General features: G+C 44.9%; 3 protein-coding genes across 3 annotated transcripts; 1 reads left to right on the top strand and 2 right to left on the bottom strand.

Moving 5' to 3' along the window:
- Positions 1–909: 909 nt before the first annotated feature.
- On the top strand, positions 910–6,861 carry LOC103375795 (ras-related protein Rab-27B-like). Its single transcript, XM_008306113.1, has 5 exons — positions 910–1,177; positions 1,939–2,024; positions 3,251–3,354; positions 3,477–3,600; positions 4,889–6,861. Exons 1-5 carry the CDS (start codon positions 1,025–1,027, stop codon positions 5,073–5,075), a joined length of 654 nt encoding a protein of 217 aa, XP_008304335.1. The 5' UTR covers positions 910–1,024; the 3' UTR covers positions 5,076–6,861.
- Positions 6,525–14,921, bottom strand: LOC103375796 (sia-alpha-2,3-Gal-beta-1,4-GlcNAc-R:alpha 2,8-sialyltransferase). Its single transcript, XM_008306114.1, has 4 exons — positions 14,472–14,921; positions 13,026–13,148; positions 11,664–12,221; positions 6,525–10,677 (listed from the first exon to the last, which is right to left on the bottom strand). The coding sequence occupies exons 1-4, from the start codon at positions 14,627–14,629 to the stop codon at positions 10,395–10,397; spliced, it is 1,122 nt and encodes a 373-aa protein (XP_008304336.1). The 5' UTR covers positions 14,630–14,921; the 3' UTR covers positions 6,525–10,394.
- A 1,170-nt stretch (positions 14,922–16,091) lies between these two features.
- LOC103375794 (cyclin-G2) lies at positions 16,092–21,295 on the bottom strand. The gene is made up of 8 exons (XM_008306112.1): positions 21,112–21,295; positions 20,453–20,576; positions 20,203–20,340; positions 19,489–19,739; positions 19,277–19,355; positions 19,086–19,184; positions 18,473–18,675; positions 16,092–16,878 (listed from the first exon to the last, which is right to left on the bottom strand). Exons 2-8 carry the CDS (start codon positions 20,573–20,575, stop codon positions 16,767–16,769), a joined length of 1,005 nt encoding a protein of 334 aa, XP_008304334.1. The 5' UTR covers position 20,576; positions 21,112–21,295; the 3' UTR covers positions 16,092–16,766.
- Between the last annotated feature and the right edge of the window lie 1,158 nt (positions 21,296–22,453).

Raw genomic sequence — 22,453 nt, 5'->3', positions numbered from 1 at the left:
CGACGGGACACAATCCAGTTTTCAAAGGGGCTTTTTTTTTCTCCTCCTCATGAGAAACAGCAGAAAACACAAGGTCCGTAAGCTCAGCCCCGCTTGATTCCTGCATGCCTGAGACTCCTCCCTGGATCACATGTGAGACGGGGGGAAAGGTTCAGGCTATACACTGTGCCATCGCATCATGATAGTGTTTGTTTTATCCATTAAGGACGACTGGAGCGACTTGTGAATGGACGCCGGTGCTTCCCGCCGATAGACTGGTAAGGTGCTGAAGGGTTCTGTCGTGTGTGCTGAGGGTGTTTCTAGGAAATCACCAAAATACTGTTTGTGTGTTAATCTTGAAATGTGTTAGATACAGGTTCCTGCAGGTTGGAGGCTTCTGTTCACTGCTTATTCTCACTCTGCTGTTAGCAAAGAGAACCACTGGTTATGCATGAAGGGAAATAACCCGGATTTCACGGCACCGTCTCATGATTCACACCCTAAAATTTTGCCAACAAGTGGACTTTTTAGAAAGTAATAAATAGATGTTCTCTTTCTACCAACTTGCATAGCCAAATGGGATTCTCCATGCTGTCTTTATTGGGCCCTGCGACGTGTAACCGAAGCGCTGCAGTGGCCTGAGCTGCGTCATGCAGTCCAACTGTCTGCCCGTAGCCCTCCAAGCCAATAAAAGGACTTCTGTCTGCCAAACAGGCTGTTGTTTTTTTTCTTAGTGAAGTCAGAGAGAACTTTGGAGAGGCATTTGACTGCTCATGTGGAAACCAGCTCCAGTCATGTGCTAGTCCTGCCCTGATCAGCGCCTAATGAGTCTGGAGTTATGACGTCCCACTAAGCCTGTGTGATGGTCCGGCAGCCTCACACTGAGCACTGCAGCTTAGGTGGAAGAATTTATGTTCCAGTTAACTCCAGTGTTTATTTAGCTTAACCCACGTGTATCTCATGGTTTGGTGCGTGGTCCAGGAGAACCAGCAGAGCATTGTACTGTGAGTTCACCTCTGTGGCAGGTTCAGCACTCGGCTGCACGATGGCTGACTGGGACTACGACTATCTGATCAAGCTGCTGGCGCTGGGAGACTCGGGCGTGGGGAAGACCACCTTCCTCTACAGGTACACCGACAACAAGTTCAACCGCAAGTTCACCACCACAGTGGGCATCGACTTCAGAGAAAAGAGAGTAGTGAGTAATGACCAGAATTTCACATTTAAAAGCCTGAGTTGTGTCAGAACCGGTGTGTGTTCTGTCCTGTTCTGACACAGTGAAATGTTTCTAACATTGCAAACAGTCTCTTTGCAGATGAGATGTAGAACAAACTGGGCAGCAACTTCTGAACAGAAGTCTTCCTTTGAGAGGAGAAGTCATATCGACTCCTCTTTAATGTCATTATTTAATCCTGGAGGCTGAACGGCCGTTTTAATGCCGTCATCACTGTTGGCAGGAGAATGAGCCGCGGTAGTGACTTCCTGAAGCAGCTCTGATATAACGTCCACTCTCTGGATGATCGCAAACTAAAGACTGAATAGAAAAATGAATGCAGTCGCCTCCCCTGGGTGTGTTTTCATGGTTCGTATGGGCCTAGTGAGCTAAATGTCCACCTCAATGGGACATTCTTACTGATCTAATTAATAACAGTAAATTTAGAGATAATTACATTTTAAAAATGTACGTCTTGTCGTTCTTCATTACAATAACGAGCAAAAGCACAAAAACCCTCAGCTGGTTCACTGGATAACTAGTGATCCTGGTGAAAGTGGAGCCAGATGGTGAGATAAGATTTCTGTAAAACACACGTGATCAGCAGACAGCGTTATGAGAGTGATTAATAAAGCAGATCAGCTACATCAGATCTCCTACCAGACCAGAAATATGCTCAGTTCAGTTCAGCGGTGGAGCGTTGTGAGCTTTGTGGATGCTTCATTCAGCTCTGTGGTTCGGCCCAGGTGTACACGGGGACAGGTGCTGATGGGGCGACTGAGAAGAACTTCAGAGTCCACCTTCAGCTCTGGGACACAGCCGGACAAGAGAGGTCAGTGTGGCCTTATGTTCACAACATGTTCGACATTCATTTGAAGCCTTGATGCTGCAGCGTGAGCAGTTCTTCAGCTCCTGCTGGTGCCATCTCAGCACTCGTTTACCACCAACAGCTCAAAACCTGAAATGAAGCAAAGCTTAGATTCAGACTTTTTCCTACAAATGACGCCCTCAGAATAATTTGAAGACACTGATTCTGCAGACGTGCCGGTACGACCCTCCAGCTGTGTGTAGACACAAGAGGAAGGTGTGGCTATTAAATAATGAGACTGGTGCTGCAGCTCATTCCCATCAGCTTCATGTAGTTCAGTTTCAAAGCTTCTCGGGCTGTTTATGCCAGTTATGTGGATTATGTTTGTATCTGTGTTTTTAATCTTCTTGATCATCTTGTGACTTTCCTCTTTTATTTTTCTGTCCTTGTGAAGCACTTTGTAACCCTTTTAACAGAAGTTATCGTTAGGATTAATATTCTGATGATTAGTATTGATCCTGTGCTCTCCCATTGGTCAGCGTAGACCCCCTGGTCACACATGCACGCTGTGGTTTGGCTTTCATCTGCCCGGTCTGGTTGTTAATAGCCACTCCTCATACAAGGAGGTTTGCATTTATCCACAATTTGAAGACACAATATGATTTTGTTGTCTAGTTTTAAACTTGAAGGAATAACCTGTACTATTGCAGAGAAGCTGCTTTTCCATGACTAATCCCTTCCTGCCCTCAAGTAGCTTCGAGGTGACTCCGTTGCTTCTTCTGAAATCTTAGGGGAGGTTGGGATCAATTTGTTCTGGAAGTGAATCCATACTTTTAGACTGTTTTCAGTTCACAGCAGCATCAAGAAGAAACCTTCAGACATGGCACTGACAGCTTGTTTTGCTCATGACACATCCTTCAACATAAAACAGCCTCATGTGAGTGTGTTGACGAGGTGGAAACTTCCCTACAGGGGATCTCTTCTGTCTGTTTGTGTTCTGTATGAACACTTTGAATCAGTGATTCTAGAAACTCTGTGAGGCTCCACGTCTACAAACATCTTTTTATGTAGATGCATCCCAGCAGTTGTTGAGACATCTGACTGCTGAGAACCACCAGCCAGCCTCATGAGGACCAAGTTATTAGATCAGCAAAGGCAGGAGGACTCAGCCTCTGGGGACCATGAACGGCTCTACAAAATGCTCCAGTGGCTGCTGAGATGTTTCACACTAAACCTCTGCGTGTTTTCAGGTTCCGCAGCCTCACTACAGCTTTCTTCCGAGATGCCATGGGCTTCCTGTTGATGTTCGACTTGACCAATCAGCAAAGCTTCCTCAACGTCAGGAACTGGATGAGTGCGTGTCGTCTCCTCAGATCAATATGTTTTTTCTCATGCTGCGTCAGCCTTGACTAATCCTGAGTTTCAGGTTGTCTCATGCGTGCCACGGGTGTAAATGACTTCCTCTGTGTGGTTCAGGTCAGCTGCAGGCCAACGCGTACTGCGACAGCCCGGATGTGGTGCTGGTGGGCACCAAGGCCGACCTCCGAGACGTGAGGGACGTTCATGCCCGCCAGGCCAGAGATCTGGCAGACAGATACGGGTCAGACGTCACACACACACTTTGTCTGGGTTTCCACTCACAGTCATGTTATTTCATGATACAACAACACTTCATAAAGGAAGATGTATAGCTTCCTTCCTGAGGAATATTCACACATATTATTGAAGAGTTTGAGTCATAGATGCACTGCGTTAGTAATAAACCACAACAGACTGTGTCCAGGATGAACAGCTTCTTGCTTTTTCCAGTTTTGTCTTTAATTTGGTCGCTTGTTTACATTCAGACGACTTATCGTGCCTGATTTCTCATCTACCGTCTAACAAACGGAGTTTAGGACTATTGTAAGCTTTAAAGTAAATTAATATTTGGCTGATTAGATGCTGTTCCACTAATAATTTTCTTTGAGCCGTCATCCTGTTTCTTGGTATTGTTTTTGTTTGTGTGTCTGATTCTGTGCAGTGTCGCCTTCCCGTCCAGCTCTCTCTTTAAACCAGGTTGCTCACCTGGTTAAGTAAAAGTTATTTAAATGACGAATGATGCGTATATTTAGTTAGTTTCAACCTATAACTGAATCTTCTCATGTAGCTCATTTAGCTTGTGTTTTTCACAGGATCATTATGAGTTAATCGTGTTTCTTCAGACAGATTTAGGAGGACGTAGATGTGCTGTTTAATTAAATGTTCAAATGGCCTTCTCTACCCTTTAAGGGTCACTGAACTCTAAATAAGTTTGCACAAGTCAGCAGTTTGCCACAAGATGGTGCTAGTCGACTGTTTCCATCCCTGAGACCCAGATTTCTGACAGAACTATTTTGCAGTTTTCCCTCCGTAGGTCACTGAGACACATTAAATCATATAAGAAAGGCTTTTGGTTGAAGTGCTCACTGGTAGACAAACCAACGGCCAATCTGAACGTGTTTAAGCATCGATGGAAGACTTATGCAGGCACATCATGTATATTTTTCATGAAGCATAATCACAAAGCACTTAGAACAAGGGTTCTTACATTGATGATCACTTTCCTTAGAGCTACGCAGATAGCACAGTCAGGTAACCACCAGATGGTGCTTGTCAGCTGTTTCCATCCCTTTTATATCTCCTGGATCTTTGGATTGTGAAATATGAAGTACTTTGTCCCTGAAACACATTCAAATCAAACAATACTAGAAAGGTTTTGTGGCTGAGCTTGTGTGTTGATGTTTATTCGTGAGCACTTCATCCGTTACGTGCTCACTAATAAACACAAACACACATTTCTTCAATCAGAAACATGTCGTCATTAAACACCAGCTCATGCTTCTTCCACACGCCGGACTGTTTCTCCTCAGCATCCCTTACTTTGAGACGAGTGCGGTGACGGGTGTGGAGGTGGACCAGGCCGTGACCACCCTGCTGGAGCTGGTGATGAAGAGGATGGAGCAGAGTACGTACGGGGGCCACGGCGCCGAACCCAACGGCAGCCCCCTGTCCAGCAACGAGGTGGAGGAGGCCCCCGCCACCAGGAGGTGCTGCTGATGTCACCACCAGCAGCCGCTCTTTTCACTTTTTGCCCCACGTAATGCCGCAGTTTCAGATGCTTCTGTCTCCTGAAGGTTGACGAGGGTGCCTGCTCGGTGAGACGTTTAAGATACGATCCATACATGAGACGTGTAGCGCTTTGGAAGTCTGACCACTACAGTACTGGTAACAGCATGAGCTCCCCGTAATGGTGTTTATTCAGTCTGTGGATTGTTATGTGAGAAACAGGAGCAAGACGTTTAAAGATGTGTATAACAACTGATATAAGAACTCATCTGACATATCGGAACAAGCAAACATTTGATCCTCTTTGAAGCCGTGTCTGTTAAAGAAGGTGATGGACTCAGAGACAGTTGACATGTTGAAGGTGTTTTTATAATTCAAATGAAGAACAAAAGACAAATTAGCCACATGGAAACATTGATCACCCTGTTAAACAAGATGTGTATCAGGTTAGATGTTGTCTTTGCTGTTAGAGGTTGTTCATGCAAAGACCTGTGAAGCCCTCGAAGGCCTTCAGAGAAAAGCTGGTGGATGTCGGAGAGTCTGGCAAGGCCCTGAAAAACAATAGTTTGATGTAAATCTTTTTGCTGGAAGAAAAATCATCTCCAAGTGCCGTAGATTTAAAAAGAACGCGGAATTGTTCCAGATGTTGCAGGAAGTTCGGCTCCAGAGTAGACTGATGCAGAAAGACGTCTCCAGGATCTGCAGGTGACTCTACAGGCGGCGTCAAAGTGTTGCATCTACAGTCAGACAGAGGCTGACCTGCATGGAGGCCGGCCTTGAAAGACGACATCGTGCCAGTGATCAGACCAGGCCTTTTGGAATGATCTGCTCTGGAAGGACGACTGAAAGCAGAGTAGTTTGGGGGTTCTTTGCTGCCTCTGGACACGGGCAGCGAGCAGTCGCTGATCCAGCTGTGACTGAATCCTTGAAAACAATGTGAGGCCGTCTGTTGGAAAGTTGCAGTTGAACCTGTGGTTGGTCTTCACTTGGACAATAATCCCTAACAAACTAGCAGGTCCACCGAGGAATCGAAGAAATGGAGGTCAATGGCTTGACCTGGTCAGATGATCCCAGATTTGAATCCGATTGAAATCTTGGGGGAAATTTGAAACAAGCACAAAAGTCCTCAAACATGTTGAAGGAAAGTGTTCCAGATGTTTATCAAGCTGATGTCAGAGACAAGGAGTTATTTCTGCTAAAGAGGGAGACGCTAGTTTGAAGAATATTACGTCTCTTGATATTTTTGTTCAATAAGTAATTGAAAAACAATATTTTTTTCTTGTAGTGTTGATCAGACGTATCACCTTCACCTGTGTCTCAAACAGGCTCAAATGTTTGCTTCTCCATATACGTCTAAACAGCCAACATGGGATGTGACTTGTTGTAAGAAGTTGGTTATAATTCAGGAAAAAGTCAATTATCGTCATCAGATCGGTCATATCAGAGCAAAATACCGTTTTTATTTGACACGTTGAGGCATTGATGGAAGGAATATGCAGGCACATGATGTATATTTATCATGGAGTATAATCAAAAACATTTAAGACATGGTTTCTTACATGGACGATGGCTTCTGTTAGAACAACCGAGATAGCACAGTCCCTTACATGATTTATGACTTTTATACGACATGTACATAAGCAGCCAAGCTTTTCTATGCATTATGGAACAAAGTCACCATGCAGATCGAACACAGGTACGAGAATGTTAAAGGGTTGTTGGAGCGAATCCTGTGTAGTGCTGAATTTGGAATAAAGACATTGTGTGTTCATGGTTACGCATCTCACTGTCTGCTCATTGAAACGCACTGTGATGCACAAGAAGCGATGCCGTTATTCTGACTGGAGCTACAATCCTCACAGACGTTGCTAGCATCACTGTCCTTTACACACATTCTGCACATTTAATTTACTGATCGTTCAGAGAAACATTTCGAAGGAGGAACATGTCCAGCGTCCATGTTCATTCAGAGCCAGTGGTCTGGAGGAGGACATTCATGGAGTCACGAATAAATTCCACCACGGTACTTCGGCAGGAGCCACAGAAACTGATATTCAACATCAAATTCAACATCAAAAAAAGCATTTCTTTGACAACAATACTTGCTGTTAGTTGTAATACATCTTCCAAAACCCCAAATCAATCCATCGCTTCTAGTTTGAACACATCGTCTTTGGTGTACCTACAAAACAATCCTAATGACGGGACCACAGAAGCCGTTCTTGCACATCTACGACGGCATGGCCTGAAACCGGATGTGTGTTTTCATGGTTGTGACTGCGCTGTGGTTTGAAGACGAGACGCACAAGTTAACCACTCTGAACCGGACAAAAAACGCTTTGTGTGAGAAACGATGGCGAGCAAATGCCAACCGCACTAAATCTGAATGAGAACAAAAACGCACTCTGCATCTGGTGAGCGTGAATGACTGCATTGCTCTGTGTGTCGGACCTCAGCCGAAGCCAGAACCTGCAACAGGGAGCGCATGTTGCAGAGTCATGAGACGGTCATGTGGCCAGCTTTTCAGTGTTTGGGTCCAGTCGTCCTCAGCCGGCCTGCTTCAGTCTGGCCTGACCGGGTAGACCGTTTACGAACCCAAGATTATCTACAGTTATAAAAAATAAAGCTTGTTCATTTTTAAGTTGATCTGTAGAGGTTTGGTCCCATGTGGAGTATAGCAGTAGGGTTCTTTTCTAGCCTTCAGACATCTCATACAAAGACACTGGTGGTATTCTTAAGGAACACACCACCAGGAATACAAACAATAGCAAAGAACTAAATTTTACCCTCAAAACAATCTTCAAAAAGGTTGTACAAAACTAGCCTAAAAGATTTGTTAGTGCCTCACATGCAACGTCGTTTAAATGGATCATGCTCTTTATACAAGATGCAGTACGTCATATAACATTCATTCATTTCTCTGTTTTACGTCACAAATATTTAAATCGATATATGATGAATAAATAACTTTCCTCCCGTCAACAAAAGCTCTATAATAAATAGTGTATCCGTTGTTTCGTGGTTTTGAAACTGAAACCTCCACATCAGTTACTAGTTGAAGAAATTCTGTCCAAAATGTGGTATTTCCTGATGTTTTGAGCCACGCTAGCCGCATGATTTTGGTCACAAGATGGTGTTGGTGTGTTAGCCTCAGGTCATACTGCAAAACTGTCTCTGAACTCTGTTTGGTGGAAGAGTTGGGAAGCTAAGTGGAGATTCACACGCCACCGATCCAAACAGGTGTCCTCACACCAACATAACCATTAGCTGTCCAGAGCTACGAGCTAAAAGGTTTTCACTGTTAACAGACACATCTCAGAGAAGGAAGAGGTCCAACATTCATGTCAGATTGAAGTGAATATATTTAAAATAAACTGATCCAAAGGGGACATTCATGGAGTCACAAATAAATTTCATCACCTGATTCCGGCAGAAGCCACAAAAACTGATATTTAACGTTAAATTCAACATTAAAAACGAATTTCTTTGCGTGTTACTGTCTGGTTAAGCTGCAAAATTGTCTCTAAGTTATGTTTCTGCTAGAGGTTACAGAAATATTACTTGTTGTAAATATTTCCACCTTCAAAACTGCCCGATGTAACTGTTAGCTCCTTGCTAGCAAAACAACTAATTGAGCTAATGGTAGCTTGCTAATGTCAGCCATTTAGATGGAGGGGTAAAAAATGAAACATCAAATTGATAAAATGTCATCAACTGTTGACTTTAGAAGTTTAAGATGCTATTTTACAAATAAAAAAACAACAAAACTTAACTTACAAAATACTATGGCAGCATTACACTAAATGATGTTGAGTGGGGAAGCATAGCTGGTATTAGCCATTAGCAGTAAACTATTTACCCTCAGAAACTGTACATCATTTAAAAAAAAGTATTGAAAGCGTAAGATGTTGGGTTTTCAGTTTAGAGAAAAACACCCATCTGCTTTGTTGGGTGTTTGTGGAGAAGATCGATACTTTTAGCCTTTAGCTTAGCATAAAGACTGGAAACTAAGGGGAAACTGCTTGCCTGTCTTTCCAAAGGTAATAAACTGCAACTATCAGAAATTCTAAAGCTCACTAATTAACATTTAACATATTTAATTTGTCAGTTCTGTACAAAAAAAACAAACATGTGTAGAAACTGTGGTGTGGGAGGGTTTGGGTTCTACCTGGGCTCCACCTGCTGATGTCCCGGTCTAGCTGTTCTAGTCAGTTACTGAATACTTGTAGAAAGGACTTTGCTCACATACGTAGCAACTGATTTACAAATAGCTGTCATTTGCCCCAGTTTTTGACTATCATGTGTTGTGATTACATTAAAGTAATCAGATTTTCTGAAAAAGTACTGGAGATATTTCAAAACGCCCTTAGTCGGTTTGTACGATGTGAACTAAACGTATTGATTTACTGACGTTTGGTCATCAGTGATGTAATTATTCCTGTGACTTGAATGTTGCTGCTAGTGTGGCTACAGACTCGTAGTCTTATTGGAATTTGAAATGTTTGATATTCTCAGAACCTAATGTAGGCCGATACCGCTCGCCGCAGTTCTGTACTGTGATGACAATCGTCTGTCCATGGAATTATGGCTTATTGTTGGAATGTTGATTATTATTCCAAAAATTTGAAGAATCTCAACAAAATTTGAAGTGGACAGCTGCACTGTCCACAGAGAGGAGAAGACACAGGCGTGTAGAGATCTATATAGAGCACAGTCTTGTAAACAAACACCATCTTCCAGAGCAGTGCAGATTGTCGGACACCTCGGGGGGGAAGGCCTGAAAAACAGGAACTGCACCTCTCTGAGGCCTTGAATCTGATTACAAAAAACACTGATCTAACTCCTTCCCTGAGATTAGGCAGTGATTTCAGTGTACAGAATCAGAATACTGTTCTAAAGGTGATTAATCAATCTATAGTAAGCAGAACTGGAAGATTGGACTGTTTGTGTCGCCACAGCTGAATCCCCTGCGGACTCCAGGTAAAGTTGTTCTGTTCGAACTGTTTAGCCACAGCCAGCAGCCATGCAAAGGAGAGGAATGGAAGCAACTGAGCAGCATCGATGTACCCTAACGGTGTCACTGAACACAACGAAATGAAGAGCGATGCTGTGATTTACAACTCGAGTGAGCCTGACATCTTCACGTGAGATTACAGCGAGACGTGAGTGTGCATATGCAGAATGATCAGAAATTGCCTTAACACTTATCATGCGTATCGTGTGTGTCACAACAGAAGTTTGAACTGAGCGGATGTCTGCGGGTCGTGTTCTCTGGAGTCCCTCTTGAACCGTCGGACGCTCGCCGAGCGCCTACGAGCAGTGCGTCAGGCTGAGTTTGATTACGCCGTCCCTGTGCAGCTTGTAGAGCAGCTTGAACTCACTGGGCAGCTGGTGGGTCTCCTGCCACTTGGTGGTGAATTTGGTCCCTTTCTTGTCGTAGTAGTGGTAAGGCAGCTCCTTGCCCGTGTTGGGGTCCCAGCCGAAGGGCCAGAAGCCGTAGAGGTGGATCTCGTCGCACATGGCCGAGGCCAGCGTGTACATGAGGATCCCGGTGCTGAGACGCTTGGGAGAGAGGTTTTTAGTCTTCCAGTATCTGAAAGAGAAACGACAAGCTCTTCACAAATTAAATCCAACACGTCTGATTTTCCTGAGAGCAGATTACCGTGACTAATCCCTTACCGCCGTTTAACAAAAGCTCGCCGTAATCTCACTTCCATTATGGTTTTATGTCCTCTACCATGTCTATTTAAGTGTCCTTGTCATTTAATGTATGTGGTTGTGGCTTTATTGTTTGGCTCTACGTGATGTTTACGGTCACAGCGAGGATTTGAGAAATACCTCCCGATGTCCCCGACACGTATTTGTATTTTTCATATTTTAGGAAGTTGCTATTATCTGCATTTTGATAAAAGCAGTGACTTAACTGACTGTGTTTACAGAAAGCCACCGTGTTCAAGAGCATTTCAGTCCAGCCAGCAGCTTCACTGCTCGGCTCTCGTCAGCGTTGTTTCCAGATGGTGGAGACCAAAGATGGAGCCAAAGGAGCATGAATATTGGACTTAGAGTCAAAAACAAGCGCAAACATCAACATATCTCTGAATCAGCTTTAGCTGTGTTTCTTCTGACCTCAAGTGGCCCAAAAATCTGTTATATTAACAGATGAAATAACTAAATGTGTGTTTTTTTCCAAGATCCTGGAATACGAGCCTTCGCAAGACTTCCAGGATTGACAGCTTTCTGCATAAATACTGTTGGTGTCATATTATAAAGCTTTTTTCCTGATGTCTGTCACACTGAATATCAAAAAATGACATTTAAAAAGTGCTCTTTGGTGTTTTACTATTTAAACCAGAAGCATTTTCAAACTTTAGGTGATATTTTATTTTGGAAAAGTATTTATTCATCCCTGATGCATTCAGAGTTTGGATATTTTCTGCAGAATGATGAAGGACAAGTTCAGAGTGTTGCTCATTGAGTTGAGTCTAAATGTGTTGAAATCAGTTCATAAAATCTCACTTATGTCTGAGACTTGAACAATTCTACCACTAAGTGTTGCAGACATTATAGATTAGCTCTTACTTGTTGACATCATGCATGATGTTGCCCGGCCAGGCCAGCTCCACTTTCAGTTGGCCCTTGTGCTCCACAAAGAAGTCCACCAGGGTCCGGGTTACTGTGGCTGAGGTATGAAGGAAGAAGGCGGGGATCCACAGGATGGCTCCCTCCAGCTTCTTCAGGTTGAGGAAGAAGTTATTCCTGTCTTGGATGGTCAGCAGGTTGTTGTAGTACCTCTCCAGGATGCTGGGGTTAAAGGTGGTCAGGTTGGTCTTCTTGCCCACGTCCTTGGAGTAGACCTCCGTCGGGGCGAAGTTGCAGCGGAAGACGAAGTCGGCTTGGTCGATTTCCGGGCCGCAGTGGCTGCCCGTCAGGATGCCGCTGTTCCCCACCACAGCACACACGCTGTAGTGCTTGTTGTGGATGGGAGAGGTCTCTGGGAGCAGGGACTTGAAGTTGTTGCTGATGGAGAAGACGTACTTGTGGCTGGAGTAGTCGAAGTGCATCAGCTGGCCGACGCGCACGCTGTTCTTTGTGAGGGAGAAGTTGTTGGGAATGTCGATGTAGCTGAAGATGTCTTTCCTGAAACAAAGAGAGACGCTTTAACGCTGTCAGCACGAACGAGGACGTCAGAGTGTTGTCTGGGTTCTGAAGGCAACACATCGACACCAGCCATCACACATGGACACAAATGCAAGGAGGTCAGTTTCACAACAGCTTCAGATACCTAAAAATGTAACACAAGACGTGGAGCACGAGTCCAGAGCTCAGATATTCTGATGAGTGGATTCTCGTTTAGGACAGGAACGGTCCACAGAAGGTAGTTCCAGCTTCTAACGAGTGAATTTATTTATTTGGTTTTATCATTGTAATTTGAATTTTGCTGGGTTTTGGTTGTTTCTCAGACAACACGAGCAAACTGAGCATGTTTTAGACCAAACAATGATCTGATTATTGAGAAATCAACAGATGGATTGAAAACCAAAACTGATGGAAGCACAGTCAGAAACAGTGATCACAGTCTTTCCTTTGGTTAAGCGAGCATGGGGCATGTTCGGTAGTGGCTGTAACCGTGCTGTTGGTAATTTAACTGTTGACTTGGTAGCTGCTGTTTATTGGTGTTTCTTTGGTGTTTTCCTGCTTCGTCATCAACTGTCACTAATAAGCCTGGAGAATGTTCTTCTGAAAGATGTTCTAAGGTTCTTGACACATATTAGAAACCCAACTTTCCCACAGTGACAGAGCAGATCTCTTCTAACGTCTTCACAGTGTTTCCTCTTCATCGTGAAGGCACCTCGCTTTGCTGTCTGCTGTCTATCCTGGAGATGCTGGGACAGAAATGTAGAACAGACTGGAGCAGAAGATTGTTGGAAGTTAAAATCTCACCTCTGCTGATAAAATGCGGTCTTGTTGAACTTCCATTTGGACGGTTTTCCTTGCAGCTCCTCGTTTAGGGCGTTCGTTAAGGGGATGAAGGACGGGTCCAGGAAATTCATGGCAAACTGAGACCTGGAAAAAAAGACGACCTGAGTTATAAACTGACTCTGATCACGTTTGTCTGCTCTTGGTCCTCTTAGTTCCTTCTAGTTTTTTGTTCTTTTTTTGTATAACTCCCCAAAAGTATTGATGTTCTGCATAATCACAGCTGAAACTCGGCAGATTCAAAAGAAACCGTCTGACTTGGAGATGCTGGTGCCAATGTTCCAACAAGAGACCTTTAATAAACCAGTAGCTTCGTTAATCGCTAATCAATCATTTCCTAACACATGAAATGACAATTGAAGACCGTGCGTTTGTCGTTGTGCTGCAGAGGTTTGTCTTGTGTTCACTTCCAGATGGAAACGATTGATCAGCATACGGTTCACGGTTAACCACTAGAAACCTTCATGACTGAAAGGTTTTCAGAGTGTTAGGAAAAGTTTCAGCTGGATGAGCTTCATTAGTTCAGGAACAGTCCTTAAACACAGCCAGAGCACAGTGTACGAATAAAGTCACGCATTCAGAGCTTTAGATTGAACATCAACAAGGATGAGAAGCACCACAAGGAACAGCACTGATAATGCAGAACGGCCACTTTTAAAGAACATATCATAACATATCTGACAGCTCTGCAGGCGGTCTTCTTTACCAATACTTCACATCATATAAATAAGAAATAATACAAACGTGAGAGATTGTTCTGTTTCATTTTTCTTCCAGATGCATATAAAACACCCTCACATCTGTGCTCACATCTGCTCATATGATTTGATCTTCATGAGATAAATCAATGAAACAGGATTTATTTGTTCACGTCTCAGCTTTATCTCAGTGAGGACCATCAAACTCCCTTTTTACTGTATAACAACACCTATGAGCATATGTCCCTCCTTTATAAACACACATAAATATGAAATAATGTAGTTATTTTATTACAGTTGTCTTCTACCCTCTCTTGTGTCTGTGATCGTAGTCGTCCAGCTGATTTGGTTTTTAATGAGAAAATCAATGACATACATTGTTTTGTAACGATATGTCCTGTGATTAATCTGCAAAGTGAGTTTATGGAGCAGAGGGAGAAGATTTCCTCCTAAAATGCAGCATGACCGGGATGGCTGGCTTGTGAGCCCAGAAGCTGGATGCTGCTGCTGCTGATGCTGATGCTGACAGCCATGCCATCCTCGTTCATTCCATCCCTTCATCACACACACCTATCCATCCTGCACCATCAGCACCCCGGACAGCTCTGTTTGATTGACAGGGAAGGCGGACTGGAGCCGGAGTCGTGCACACAAGGCCCGGCTCCGGTGTTTATGGACCCCAACCAGCATCGGCTGAGACGTCATTACTCACCGAAAGCCTGCGTGGAACATAATCCTCGGGCCTCCCATGTAGTATTTAGAGGAGGAGAAGAGGCTGTCTTTTCTCAGGGACACGTAGCTGATGAGCGACAGTATGAGCACGGCGACGCACAGGATCACCAGCCCCAGGGCCTTGGCGATGCGGACCATCTTGGGAGCGTTTTCATTCCCTGTATGTAGCTGCGTCGAGGCGTTGGCCTATGTGGCCGTGGCCGGGGCTGCACGCTGCTGCTGCCGGTCTGCGGGGCTCACGCACACGGCCGCTCATCGGCTCATATAATCGCGTGAAATGGACGATTGCTGCCGCTGCTGGTGGTGCTGGTGGTGCTGGTGGTGCTGGTGTCGGCGGTGGGGCGCATGGTGGAGATTCCGCGGCTCGGTCCGCTCTCATCCCTCCGCCTGCCGCCGCTGCGCTCTGCCCTCCAGGCTGCCGCTCTGATGGAGGAGATGGAGCAGAAGTGCGTGTCAACACGTCCGAGCAGCTACAAGCGACGATCCCCCAGTTTCACCAGCAGCAGCAGCATCAGCACCGCCTCCACCCCCTCACTGGCACTGGCGCAGGCTGCTGCGCACAAAGGAGGGATTGTCCGCTAATAAATTGAATGGGACAAAAATAGAGAGATGAAGGAGGTTTTGGAAAGATCAGAGGAGCAGACAGACAAATCCCCCAAAACTGGTGCCCTCGGTGTGTTTGATCCGGACGGGCAGAACCAGCTGAAGGGTTCATATCTGAATTAGTGCTGCTCACACTGGAGGGAAGCTCTGTGCTCAAGGGATTCATCTGAGTGATTCCAGTTCATAGTGTTTTCAGTCAGAGGTTCAGCAGAACAATCTGGGACCTTCACATACACAGAAAACAATGCATCAGTCTGTCTGAGTTCTAACTGGACCTGTATGTGGTTCTAGTCTCTCCTCCTCCATCAGTTACTCAGTAATCAGCCGCACTTGGTTTTAAACCCTTAAGTCAAGGTGGAGAAAAATGAAACCGATTCAATTTACTGCACCAAGAATCTGGTTTTAAATCATAAAGAAATGTAGTTAAAGCATTAGTATTACAGAGCAACTCATCAGCAGCTTTATTTTACCACCATGCATTTAGCTCAGTGCTGCCAACAGGCCCTGATTCACAGCAGCCAGCAGGTCCAGCCCGAGTTCATCCCTCCAGTGCTGATCTTTACATTCATTTATTGTGTTTTTCATCCAGGTTTGTCTGTCAGCTGTTGTGTTTTATAGCTTCCTGCTGTAACTGCACAGCTCTTTGTTTGTATTCTTGTTGTCTTCATATATAAATGTGACTCTGAAAAACAGAACCACACTGCAAATACAGGAAACAGACCACAGGGGGCGCTAAGAGGTGACACGCAGCCTGGGACGGGCCTGGCATTGTGTTCATGAAGGTGTTGACAATGAAAAGTGTCTCAGAACCAGCTGACTCTTTATGTATAATAACTATAATAACCGTATTTAATGCAGCGATGCAAAAACACCTTCACAATATGAATGACTTCCAGGTTCCAGGCGGTGGACGTACACACCGGGGCTGCTTCCCCTGAATACAGAAAACACTGGAGGACAACTCAGAACACAAGCAGGTCGACTGAAACAAACAACATGTGGTTGATAAAAGGTTTTTTATTGGAAGGCTTGTTTCTGACCTGCCAACATATTTCACATTATATCCAAATACGTCTCACGTTATGCAGCAATCACAAAACAGATTTTTTTCTTCTTTTTATACACGTTATGTACATTTTTTTAAAACGTTTTTTTTTTTTTACAGTAAGCTTATCTTGGTACACGTGAACATCCATTCATCATCACATGCGTTTACAGGCTGGTATTTCCTCACCACCACGTCATATATGTCACATCAGAACAACACGCTAGCAGAACACTGTGTATGGGACGGAGTATAAAAACAGTTGTAAAAAAAAACCACTGAGGATGTGCTCGTGTGTTGGCTGGTATCAAGGCGAGTGTACCTCATGACCGACGTCGTCTTTGTGCTTCACCGTTTTTCCTGGAATGTGTCGAGCTCGGACACAAACAAACACAAAGAGAACATCTCGGGGAACGAAGACATTCAGATGTATTGCCATCAAGCTGCCAAGGTTTTGCAATTTGTCCATTGTTGCATCATTACGATATGTTTGCTTAGACATTAAAGGAACAGACGATAAACTACATGAACACAGGCACTTCATGATAAAAACCTGTCACTTGGCGTAACTACCAAACACGAGTGAGACACACAGGTCTGCCCTGACATCTGCTCAGCTCAGGCTCATCACTTCCTGCTGCTGAGGAACGTGGAGGGGAAGAAGGCTCCTTCGCCGTCGCTTCCTAACGAACCGCACGGACTGTCTTCTCCAGCGCTCAGGTCCTCGCAGGAGTCCTCGCTACGAGAGAAGAGGAGGCTGTTCATCATCAGGGCTTTGCTGACATGCATAAGAATCACAAATAACTGTGCTAATAATACACTACAACACCATGAATGGTCCATCTGGGTCAGGTCTGAAAGCATCATTAGTAATCCAGCACAGACGTGGTTTAGAAAATTCAATTCCTTTCAAAGGCTTGAGTGAGAACAACTAGGAGACGTCTAACGAGAACCACAACCCTGCCGAGGCAGCGTGTGCTGTTACACCTGGAAAAGCTGAACGGAGATGAACCAGACTTTAACTCCACAAAAACACAACTCATCTCACAACGCGGTGCATCTTTTCACTCACAATGAACCGCTGGCTGCACAGCAACACCAGAAACACTTCTACTGAAGTAACATGAATTACCTACAGCGGATTAAACCTGTAGCTGTGAGGTCTGTTAGTTTAACCAGCGACAACATGTCTGACTTTAATGAACCTGGACATCTTACTCATAAGCTTCCAAAAAGAAACTGTTGATGGTCCCTTCCTGACTAGCTGTGCTGATGTGGGGAAACAAAAGTGAAAACGTGTGTTTTACAACACATGTATTGTGGCTGCAGCACATTCTGGTCTGTTAAAAGTTATTCTGTGAGGCGTTGTCACTGCTAGTAGTGCCACAGAAAAATGTTTTTACAAGTGGGTCCTGTTTCTATTTCTGCACGAGGAAGAACGTAGTGCTGCCGTCTGTGTGACACTATTCCACTGACCTACATGAGGCCGTAAAGAACAGCAGCAACGTGTCAACAGCAGCAGAGACAAACAGCTCCGGAGTAGACGTGGATGTAAACAATGGTGGAGATGTTACAAGTAGAAAGAAACGCGTTGATCATTCTGTGATATTTACCACCAACAGACGCTGACAGACCAACGTTTGACTTAGAAACGTGAGGTTCAGCCGTGACTCGATGAGCGACACTAAATGTAAAACCTTCTTCTATGTCGGATTGTCCAGACGGAGGTCCAGATACAAGGATGCTGGAAGGATCATTAGTTGTTCATTATTGTTCATAGTTGTTATAATAACTAGTGTGTTGTTAGAACACGACGCATCGCTGGACTTCAGCCTAACTGACCGGTTTGTGCACGTTCTGGACACTTCCACCCCGGGGCAGCGCTCTGACGGGGTGGAAGTGTCCAGAACACACAGGCAGTACTTGGCTGCTGATGCTAGTTTAGTTAGCGCTCACACTTCTGTTTCCTCCATCGGTGGCGGCGGGGGAGTGGCAGATACGCTCCACCAGTAACCCTCCGTTACTGGTGGAGCACATTTTTTTCTCCAAACCTGCCAGCAGGTTTGAGGGTTCAGAGGTTTCACTGATGAACAAAATAACTGCAAGTTGCAGCTCACGTCCAGGTGATAAGGTGATAGCAATGTGAGAGTGACATATGAAGGCTTAACCATCAGCTCAAATGCAGCTCAGTAAGGACAGGCTGACAAGACTGCTGTTGAGAAAACACATAACCGGCCATTAATCAAGTTCACCTCTAGAACTGAACTCAAAATACCTCTTCGCAGCTCAGTAACGTCAGTCAGCATGAAGGAGAGAAAACCTGAACTATTGACCTCTCACTCTCGTCCCAGCTCCTCTCAGGAATAGTTGGCAGACCAGGAACACTGAAGTGACTGGCCTGAAGGTTCTGCGCTGTTCTCCTGGACACGATCCAGACAAGCTTTTTGTTGTCGGGTTTATTACATTCACTCGAGCGGTACTCTGTCATACACTTGGCCACCAGGTCCTTCCAGTGGAGCAGCTCGCTGCCACTGATCTGTGAAGACGACAAACAGGAAACATGTGAGAGGCAGAACCAGTCGTATAACATCCTGTCATCAACACTTCAGGTGTTCTTCCACCTGGTGCACGTGATCAGACGGTGGCATCGTCCTGCCACATTGTTCAATACAAAAGAAAAGAAATACAGGAAACACCATCATTAGAGCTGGAAGCTAAGCTTTAGGACGTGAGCCACATCGAGCCTTTCCAGTCTTCTAACACTATGGGCTGCTCAAATAGTGATGCTCATAGGTTCATCAGCAGTGGGTGTTTCTTCAGATAAAATCAGAACATGTAAGCAGACGCATCATCACTAAGAAACTGTGATTTATTTATCTTTATATGCAGACATAATACTGACTAACTGAGACACTGATCGGTTGTTGCAGCCTCCTCTCTTCATACCTTCAGATGTCTTTGGAATTGTTGGACAATCTTCATCAGCGTGACGGCCTGGAGGGCTTCAAACTCCTGAGCAACCAGGGCCAGCGCCAACACTGACGGCTGCGAAGAAGCAAAACAGCAGATTAATCAGTCGTAAGACTCTAAGCGAGTGCCGCTATGCTGTGAAATTGTCGCCTGAGAACAATCCTTACTTTTGCTTTAGAGAAAACAAGCCGGCATAAGCAGGCTTTAAGCTGGGCTTCCAGTCTCCCAATGCTTGGGATCTCCTTCCTTAAAATATAGAGGAATCCTAATGTGATCCGCCAGAACAAACCGCATGAAGCAGAATCTATGTGACCAGCTCCAATCAAAGTGGTGCAGTGCATCACCCAGCGCAACAGGGGACACAAAGGGGAGCGCTTACCTTCCAGCAGACAGGGAGGTGAAGGCTGAGTAGTAGAGCTGGAGGAAGGTGAAGGCGGTCACTGCTTCAGGCTCCACGCTGAGCTTCTCTGAGATGATCTTCTCCATGCGACACAGGTCTGACACAGTGAACTTGCTTTGGCTGATGCGAATGAGTTCATGGGTGGATGAGACATTGCTCTCGTCCTCAACCATTTTGGCGGCAATGTGAAGACAGCAGACTCCGATGCAGGGCAAGTGTTTGGGCTGGACCTGTCACAGCGAGACGGAGCCGTGAGTCAGCATCTCGTGACTCCAGGTCAAGCAAGATCCTTGTAGTTGTGCTTCCTTCTGGCTGCTGACAGTGACTACAGCTACAACAATTATTCAGTTTTAAATCAAAGTCTGTGATTTGCAATGCATTTAGAAAATCCTACAGTTTGTCACTGAGGACACACTGTGCAGCGCAGTGACAGGAATGAAACTGATGCATCACTGGGTTTACAGCCTCATGTCTCCTGACTGTGTGTGACAGTCACACTTTGAACAACGCTGCGTGAAAATTCTCCATCACGTGTTTAAATCTGTTCCACAGCGAGTACTGAACTGAAACTTGACTTTAAAGGACTACATAGAAATCCAGTCCCACTATCTGTCTGAAGAGTCATCATGAGATGTTCTCCCCGAATCATTCAAGAGGAATATTAAAACAACACATTGCACGTGAAATTCTTACCTTCATGATGGTGAGAAATCTGTCAAGCAAACTGACAGCTTGAACAAAGGTCTGGGTGCTGTAGCCGAAGAAGCTGGTCAGGCCCCACAGCTCCTCCACTCGGCTGTCTCTGCATTTCCCAGAGACTCCGCCGTGGTTCTGAAAACGGACCAGTATGTTTTAGAAGACATCACTGGATGTAGTACAGACTGTAGCAGAACCCTATCCCTGCACTGAGAGCCACAAATGTGAAAGTGGGTCAGTGGGTTACCTCCTCAGAGGCCGCCTCCATCAGCCTCAGGCCGGCCTCCCTGGGAAGGAAGTGGGACTCTTTGGCACAGCATGACTTCAGCTCCTTCAAGAGCAGGCTGTCAACGCCTTGAAGATCCCTCATCCTGGAAAACAACATATTCCAGTTGTTGTTCACTGAAATCTCAGAACTTCTCCACCAAGTATCCCTGCAGGTCCAGGACAGGAGGGTTTATAAAGGCTGCCTCCAAACCCCACCTCCCGGTACCTCCCGGTACCTCCCGGTGTCGGGTTCCTCCACCGCCCAGAACCTACAGATACGTGACCTGTTTGATAATTGACCACATCATAAACCACTATTGCAATATTATAAACTGACTGATGGGATTTCAGTGTGAAAACGTGCAGAAACAAAACAAGGAGGCGACCGCTGGGTCCAGCTGATGTTGACATTAGTTTGAGCTGAACGTCTACCGAACTACAGAAACTGGGTCACCGACAGAATCCCCACGGACACTTTACCAACACTTCAGAAGAGAATTAACTGATCTTCGCTGTCAACTTCATCAAGGTCTTGGAATTGAAAGTTAGGATAAACAACAACATCAATAACGGTCATCGGACTGACGGCGCCACTGTGTTAGCTAACTAGCTAGCGCTAATCAACAACCGTCGTCTCACCTCGTCCACAAGCCGCCCACTGCAGGACAACAACAGCTCTGCAACCGAACTATAGGCTCCAGTTCTTTATGTTTCCATTTTGATTGCGATGGTGGGCAGCAGATGTTAAAATTCAAACCCTCGATCCCTGCTGAAGAGCGGTGACCGCCCTAAACAAACCAGTTACCGCTAACCTGCTTACAAACTACAATGACCAGCATGCACCACGAGGCCCTGCGCGGTTGCGTCATATAGAGTGTAGAAAAAAAATGGAAGTTGGCGGATTTTTTAAAAATCTCGACGCACGTTATTTAATTTAATTTAATTTAATTTAATTTTATTTTATTTTATTTAATTTTATTTAATTTTATTTTATTTATTTTTTTTAGGTCAGGTTTATTGTCACTGAGCCGACGAACTTTTATTTAACTACGTGCGACGACTAATTTCGACAATTAAGAGAAAAATTAAGGGAAACTTCACCCACCATATTTTAATAATGTAAAGCCTCCTTCCTTCTGTGATATTTTTGGGTAAACCCTTAATGGTGTCTGAAAACTACTTTCACATTTGTGTGACATTTATACTATTTGTCAAATTTGCAACCGCCGCATATAGACTTGTCAAATCTAGATGCAGGGCTGCAAGGTGGCGCAGTTGGTCAGCACCGTGGCCTCACAGCTAGAAGGTTGCTGAGGACACCCGGGATCTTCCTGCGTGGAGTCTCCATGTTCTCCCCGTGCAGCGTGGGTTCTCTCCGGGTTCTCCGGCTTCCTCCCACAGTCCAGAAACATGCTGAGGTTAATTGGTGATTGTAAATTGTCCGTAGGTGTGAATGTGAGTGTGCTTGGTTGTCTGTCTCTAAGTGTAGCCCTGTGATAGACTGGTTACCTGTCCAGGTGAACCTGCCTTCACCCTGAGTCAGCTGGGATAGGCTCCGCCCCCCATGACCCTGGTGAGGATTAAGCGGTTTATAGGTAGTGGATGGATGGAAATCTAGATGCCAGAAATGCGAGATAGTCTTTAAAACACGATGTCTGATTTGTGAACCCTTTATGCTTTTAAAATGCAAACTAGGGAAATTCCACTGCTTTTTCTGTATCTGGACCATATTAGGCCAAGTCCAGATCAAAAACCAATCAGCTGAGTAAATCTGGACTAGACTGACCCACAGATTCTATCGATGTGCTGTTTTGTCATTCTAAGAGATCAGGGAACGAAACTCTGAGTCTGTATAAAAACACATTACAATGCTTGGCTGGATCATTCTGCATCTTCTACAGAATTTCCTCATTAGGTAGACAAACAGTGCAATGAAAAAAGAAAATGTTTTTGTTCCATGGTTGGATCATTTAATCTTTCT

Source organism: Stegastes partitus, unplaced genomic scaffold (genome assembly GCF_000690725.1).
Source record: "Stegastes partitus isolate 25-593 unplaced genomic scaffold, Stegastes_partitus-1.0.2 Scaffold2943, whole genome shotgun sequence".
In the NCBI taxonomy this organism is placed as follows: domain Eukaryota; kingdom Metazoa; phylum Chordata; class Actinopteri; family Pomacentridae; genus Stegastes; species Stegastes partitus.
This window is presented reverse-complemented; position numbering and strand designations above follow the sequence as displayed.